General features: G+C 39.9%; 2 protein-coding genes across 2 annotated transcripts in view; both read right to left on the minus strand.

Annotated features, from left to right (window-relative positions):
* The window catches only part of LOC113809922 (probable peptidoglycan muropeptide transporter SLC46), a 4,849-nt gene extending 4,256 nt beyond the window's left edge, over nt 1-593 (minus strand). Inside the window, exon 1 of the mRNA XM_070128311.1 lies at nt 1-593. This exon is cut by the window's left edge and continues 837 nt beyond it. Within this exon, the coding sequence (XP_069984412.1) occupies nt 1-79 (79 nt within the window). The 5' untranslated portion in view covers nt 80-593.
* Nucleotides 594-3,793: 3,200 nt separating this feature from the next.
* Nucleotides 3,794-7,500, minus strand: part of LOC113815573 (probable peptidoglycan muropeptide transporter SLC46) — a 12,040-nt gene continuing 8,333 nt past the window's right edge. The window contains exons 3-8 of the mRNA XM_027367632.2: nt 7,260-7,496; nt 6,310-6,775; nt 5,067-5,168; nt 4,612-4,749; nt 4,039-4,279; nt 3,794-3,912 (exon numbers count right to left, since the gene is read on the minus strand). Coding sequence (XP_027223433.1) covers nt 3,882-3,912; nt 4,039-4,279; nt 4,612-4,749; nt 5,067-5,168; nt 6,310-6,775; nt 7,260-7,496 — 1,215 coding nt within the window. The 3' untranslated portion in view covers nt 3,794-3,881. The remainder of the gene's footprint in view (nt 3,913-4,038; nt 4,280-4,611; nt 4,750-5,066; nt 5,169-6,309; nt 6,776-7,259; nt 7,497-7,500) is intronic.

Here is a 7,500-nt window from a genome sequence, read left to right on the forward strand (position 1 = left end):
GACATCCTCCAGGGGCGTGAGCTGAGCCGTGCAGTCGAGAGTTGGAAAGGAGAGGCATGTCTTCTGACGCCCCTTGCATTTTCGAATTATGGAGAATAATATATGTCTTGTGGTTTCAGACACAAGAATCAGAGAGTGGAAACGCGGAACTTCTAAATCATCACAATTTCTCACAATCGAGAAATTTAGTGACAAGAATGATGATGTCAAAGGTTGCTTACACGGAACACCACATCACAAATCAAAACAGATTCCCTTGCGTTTCTCTCCCAAACAGACAGGAAACGGTTAACGGAGACAAACACATACATCTGTCAGTCCTGATATAACGCACAGTTCTTTACGATATCCTCTTCTGCTCTCGATATTACTTGTCATTCACTCCTATTTAATACATTTCCAAGTGACAACGTCCTTCTTACTCTCTCTGTTTACGAGTTCTTTACGATATCCTCTTCTGCTCTCGATATTACTTGTCATTCACTCCTTTTTAATACATTTCCAAGTGACACAACGTCCTTCTTACTCTCTGTTCACACCAGAGCTGGGAAGTCCGCACACACCCGGCGGGTTCAGAGACAAGACTGACCCTGCCTGATATCAGCATTGGCAAAACAAGCATTTGACTGCCAGGAACGTTTCGCTACGCTATGACGTCACTGTAGTCATGTGCTCTATAATTTTTTTTTCGGGAGAGTTCGCTCTGCTTTCACAAAGCGATGCGTTTTTGTTCCTTTGTCTTTCTCAAAGGAAAATGAAAGAATTGAAAGCGTTATCGAATTTACAACCTACGTATTCTACAATATTTTATGTATATGTAAATCTATCTACCTATCTATCTATGTCTATCTATCTATCTATCTATCCATCCATATATCTATCTATCTATATATCTGTCTATCTATCTATCCATCTATCTATATATCTATCCATCCATCTATCTATCTATCCATCTATCTATCTATCATCTATCTACTATCTATCAATCTATCTACTATCTACTATCTATCTATCTATGTATCTATCTATCTATACTTTTATATATATATATATATATATATATATATATATATATATATATATACATATATATATAAACACAACACTAGAATATCGTAAAGAAAGCAGACAAAAATATATATACATTTTCAGGCGATATATGGCAACTCACACACAGGAAAAACCCACGCATTAACCAAGCACTTGCGAGATGCAACAAAGGCGTGGATGTCCTTTGCGAGTGTTTGTATCGCAAAAACGTTCTGTCGCATATTTTCATAAAGGTTATGTCTGTAATTGGTTTCCTGTTTGGTATTTAGTAGTGTCTATCTCTTTTCTTTCTCTTTCTCTTTTTTTCTTTTTGTTTCTTTCTTTGTTTCTTTCTTTTTCTTTTTTTTTCTCTTTCTCTTTCTCTTTCTCTCTCTCTCTCTCTCTCTCTCTCTCTCTCTCTCTCTCTCTCTCTCTCTCTCTCTCTCTCTCTCTCTCTTCGAGATGACGTGGTCGAGGGACGACACGTAAAATAAAGTTCAAAATATTTGTGCGTGTGGGAGGGGGGGATGTTGTGAGGAGGGGGAGGGGGGGTGAGTTGGTGGCTGGGGGGTAGGGGGGGGGGCGTGCGTGCGGATGCGCACTACGGAGTTGCCAGGATATGAGTGTCTGTGTTCATTGTTGGTGTCTGTGTGTGCATGTGTGTGGTTGTGTGTGTGTGTGTGTGTGTGTGTGTGTGTGTGCATATACATATGTATATATATACATATATATATATATATATATATATATATATATATATATATATATATATATACACATATATGTATATATATTTTTATATATATATATATATATATATATATATATATATATATATGTGTGTGTGTGTGTGTGTGTGTGTGTGTGTGTGTGTGTGTGTGTGTGTGTGTGTGTGATAGAGAGAGAGAGCGAGAGACTCTCACTCTTTCTCTCTTTCTACCTATCTATCTATCTCTCGCACTCACTCTCTCTATCTCTATTTTTTTTGTCTTTCTCTCGCTGATAATGTCGTTTGCACGCATCGTAAAGATGTGTAACTTTTGTCATTTTAACTTCATTCACTTTACAATACTTTCCACAGAATTCATACCATTCAGTGCCAATTATTTCAAATTATTATTAATAACTTAAAACGGAAAATAATCTGCGTTTATAGTTTGTTTCTTTTATCTTTTTCCATACATGATGGACTAGAAATATATTAAACGCATTTCTGTCATAAAATGGAAGCACATTGAGGATTTTATGTTAAAAAGTAGAACAGGAAGCGGTAGGCCATTGCAACAAATTTAAGGTATGGAAGAGGGGGGGGGGACTTGAACGGTGACGTAAACAAGCATAACGCCATTTCGGAACCATGATCGTTTCTCCCAAGCGTGTGTGTGTGTATGTGTGTGTGTGTGTATGTGTGTGTGTGTGTGTGTGTGTGTGTGTGTGTGTGTATGTGCGTGTGCGTGTGTGTGTGTGCTTGCCAACGGTCTGTGAGCGGATGGGCAACTTGGGCTCTGAGAACCCAGGGTGTGGTGGAAATGCCGTTTTAATTCTTCTCACTTGTACACTTCCGGTTATCATCTGCCCTCAATAAGCGAATGAGTGTTCATGCCATAAGGGCTCCTGGTATCCCTGCTGTTATACCAAAGAAAGATGCGTAGTTTAGCTACCAACGGCATCCTTGAGGTGGAGTCTGAACTGTAGCCATAGTCGTGTGCCCAACATTCCTGAAATTCAGCCACCTCCCTATTGTACGAAGGCACAGCCCTGCAGTTCTTGTTTTCCTTCCTTTTTAAAATTTATTTCTTATTTTCTCCTTTTCTTATTACAATCATGAATGTCGATTTAGCTATGGCTCCCAGTCCCCAGCAGGCCTTCAGGGGGTGCTATTTTATATCTATTTATTTATTTTTTTATACCTGAGTTCTTTCTCGAATTTAAACTTTTGCTATTATGTGCAATTGTTATTTTGTTGCCTGGTGATGTTGAGCTGAATCCTGGTCCTAGCCGTCCAAAGCATTGTAACTTACTTTTTAGTAATTTAGATAATTGAATGAACTTGGTTATCTCGACTAAATTCGACATTATTTGTTGTGTTGAAACTTTGGTTTCAGACATGAGGCACATAGAGTTGCTTTTACCTATTTTGTATAAATCATTGATGTTATGTAGGAACTCTCTGCCTCAAGCCCAAGATTTGTGTTTATATTTTAGGGTTGGTTTTAGTGCTAGTCGTTCTGCAAAGTATGAATGTTGTCATGAATACATGGCCGTGAGAGTGTGTAGTCGTTTTAATGATATCTACAATTTCAGTCTTTATAGAAGTCCCAACTCCGATGACAGCATTTATGATAGTTATGGATATTTGTCCCCAACTGACCAACATAGCATTTCTGCCTTAGATTATGCAGATATAGTTGGGTGTTAGTTGAAGTTAGTCAGGGGTGCAACGCACTGTAGTGGTAATCTTTTAGATCTTATATTAACTGATGTGAGAGGGGTAATTGATGTAAACTATTTGTTGTGCTGAATATATATATATATATATATATATATATATATATATATATATATATATATATATATATATATATATATATATATATATATATATATATATATATATATATATATATATATATATGTATATAAAACAAATGTATATACAGTGTAGTATATAAGATTGTCTTTGTCTCCCCTCAAACTTGACCATTTTCTTTGATACGCCATTATTGTTTCCATTCTCACTTAGGTAACAAAGAAAACGAAAATGTATACTATTATGTTCCATTCTCTTTCGTATATTTAGCGGTAACTAATATAAAAGTTTATATATATATATCATTTATTTTAACCTTATATTAAATGCTGCTTCTTGTCATAGAGATGATGCTGAAAAATAAATACCGCAAAATTAGCAAATCAAATACTCATTCATATAACATGTAGATAATCCATCCCATATTAACACGTAAAATCTCACTTTCCCATGAGCGAAAACGGACACAAAATATTTACAGGTATATCAAAGCAGCGATGGCCGTCGCTCCCGAACTGACGAAGTAGATGACTCCCGGGAAGACGTCGATGGTATGAGCGTAGACGAAAGTGTAGACAGGACCCGAGAAAAGGGGAACAAGCGCCTCCCAAGAAGCCAAGAGGGAGAAAACGGCTCCGACTTCGTCTTCCGGTACGAGTTTGCTGATCACCGAACGCGTCACGATGAGCGGCAGACCGGCCAGGAACGACACGACCGAAGCTGTGGGTTGTTAAGAAAAAGAATGTTGTAAAGAAAGGGTGCAGAGGCGTTGTAATGACCTAAGAGGTTTTTTTTTCTGCATTTAATGAAAATTAAAGTACTTAACCTATTGTCTAGCCTGTAGGGAACTCTAACCGAGCAGTGAAAACAGTGAGAATAAAAAGAAAAAAAAATCTTTAAATTAATTCAACAATCCGAATTACAACATAAACATTGCATTTTCTATTTCAGTGCTAAATCAACCATAAAAGGAACCACGCATCACGTAAGAATCATAATCATAATAAATCATAATAAACAGTTTCTGAACAAACATCCAAATTCTGCCTTACCGACATACATATACCACGAGGAGGGGCTGAGGGCCATGAGCACCAGGCCTGAGATCTTACTCGCACACCCCAGCAACCCTAAAATGCTGTCTTCCATTCCGAATTTGTAACTCAGGATAGGCAACAGCATAGAGGTCCCTGTATGAATTGAGATATTGGTTAACTTTGAATTATGATTAATGGTTGAAAATATTTAATGTTTGTTGGTGCGGACTATAAGTATATCGAGGACTGAACACTTGACGAGGTACAACGTATCACTGGCATTAAACCTATTTCAAAAAAAAGGTATTTGTATGAGTTACATATTTACAAATTTATGTTAAACAAAGCTAGATATGAACGAGAGCTTTAACCATGGATTAATCTAACAAAGGAACAGCAGCAACATTGATAAAAAACACATTTTTTTTCTCATTCGAGTCAGTAATCTTTAGCTTAAAGGCATTACTTACCCACGCTCCCGAACACGATGTCAAATATACTCAAATTGACGAATTGCTCATAAGTCCAATTAAATTTCTTCTTGACGAACAGGTATTCTAAATGCGCTCCACCTGGTGAGGAAATATTACAACTGTAAACAATCCTGAGTACCACAAATCATATTAGAGTAAGGGCTACGTGCACCGTAGTAAAAGAGATGAATAAATAAATAAAAATAGAAATAAAGAAAAAAATTATATATTTATGAAACTTCTTCCTTTGTCAGATATAGTAACATGATTAAATATACACACTACACCATTCCCATAGTCATCCATTCTTGACAGCAACTTCCCTTGCCATTCAGATCCTTATTAAAACACTCAGGTTATGGAAATAACCTTCAGCAGACAGAGGAGTTATCTACAAAATTCCTGCGATGGAACACTGGATGAAGATGACCTTATCATCATCAAAGACAAACCTGCTAAGAACACTGAACTTAAAGAAATCAGGTTTTTCATAGCATATATAAAGAAGTACACACAAATAGAACTTTTTCTTCTAAGTAGGAAAGACGCTCGACCCATTCTAGAAAAGACGAGAATGGAAGGTCTGGATGTCCTTGCTGCTGGTATATCCTAAAAGCCAACTTTTCTTAAGACAAACATCCCATCTTTGCTCTATACAAGGGACCAGTCTTCCTCAGAGGGGGGTCTTCTATCAAAGGATTTTTAATATTCATGAACGCTGTCTATGGCGAAGGTCGCGTCGTGACAGACTCAGCGAAAAGTTCCGCATTTTTTTCTGAATCTGGAGTCAAGCTGTACATATAAGTGCGTAAATAGGCAAACACACACACACACACACACACAGAGAGAGAGAGAGAGAGAGAGAGAGAGAGAGAGAGAGAGAGAGAGAGAGAGAGAGAGAGACAGAGAGAGAGAAAGAGAAAGAGAAAGAGAGAGAGAGAGAGAGAGAGAGAGAGAGAGAGAGAGAGAGAGAGAGAGAGAGAGAGAGAGAGAGAGAGAGAAAGAGAGAGAGAGACGGAGACAGAGAGATACAGAGACAGAGACAGACAGACAGAGAAAGAGAGAGACAGAGACAGACAGACAGAGACAGAGCGATACAGAGACAGAGACAGAGACAGACAGAGAAAGAGAGAGAGAGAGACAGACATAGAGAAAGAGAGAGAGAGAGAGAGAGAGAGAGGGAATAGCGAGTGGAAAATAACCTAGTGTCTCGCCTCAAGCAAGACGAGTCGACGCTCACCAATAACGAACAGCAAGAGACACATGGCGAACATCAGCGCGAAGATCTTGGCCCGTCCATGGTCCTTCCTCCGCTTGGTGGCCACAGTCAGCGTGGCGCGGACGTTGGTCAGGTCGAAGAGGTCGCGCACCATGTCACACTTGGCCCCGTGGTGCGAGCGGGTGTCCTCGATGCGAAGGACGATGTACAGGACGCTGAGGAGGAACCCCGCGCCGCTGATGCTGAACACGCCCACGTATCCGAAGCGGGAGAAGATGACGCTGCTGAGGAAGAGGCCGACGGGCGCGCCGACGAACATCGTGAAGTCCAGGAAGGCGATGCGGAGCGTGCGGGACTGGAGGCCCGAGAGGTCGGACACGTACGAGTAGGTGGCCATCAAGAGGGTGATGAGGCCGCCGCTCAGACCCCGGGGGATGCCGGCCAGGACCACGAGTTCCGCCGGGAGCCACCACAGCAGGGCGTTCGTCTGGGAGGGGCGATGTTTGTCTTAATGGGAAAATAAACTACTTCCTCATACTGCTATTACTGTTGCTGCACATGTGATAATAAATGGTAAATTAGGGAAATTAAATTATTTTATACTGCTATTAGTGTTGCTGCACGTGATTATAAATGGTAAATTAGGCAATATACGTAAAAGTATCTTTATGACGATAATACTGTCAACTCTAAAACTGATAATCAGAGTCAGTGGAATAAAATACCAATGGTGAAAATAACGGTGATAGTTATAATAAAAATAATACCGACAACAATAATGATACTAATAAGTGATACCTGTATATAGACTGCTGTCATCGTCGATTCGCGTCGACAATAACAATAATACAACTGTGTGTGATCTACAACGTCCATTATTGCAAAAGACAATCACAGCACTAACGGCACAGCAATACCGATAATGCAACAATAACAGTTACACCAAAAATAGCACACACCAGATTTCTCACCATGTATATGACAGTGGCCAAGAAACTCCCGACAAAGGGGAGTAACATGGGTAGTTTCCGCCCGTACTTGTCGCTCCAGGAACCCAGCACGAGGACGTAGAGGACAGCGGGGAGGTTGGCCACGAGCTCCTGCACCATCAGGAGCCAGGTGGCCTCCCTCTGGATGGCGCCTTCTTCAGGAGTCCCGAGGGCGGTGATGTTCTGACATTCGGTGTGGTTGTGACGCCTCTCGCATACCTGG

This window comes from Penaeus vannamei, chromosome 12 (genome assembly GCF_042767895.1).
Source record: "Penaeus vannamei isolate JL-2024 chromosome 12, ASM4276789v1, whole genome shotgun sequence".
Taxonomy (NCBI): domain Eukaryota; kingdom Metazoa; phylum Arthropoda; class Malacostraca; order Decapoda; family Penaeidae; genus Penaeus; species Penaeus vannamei.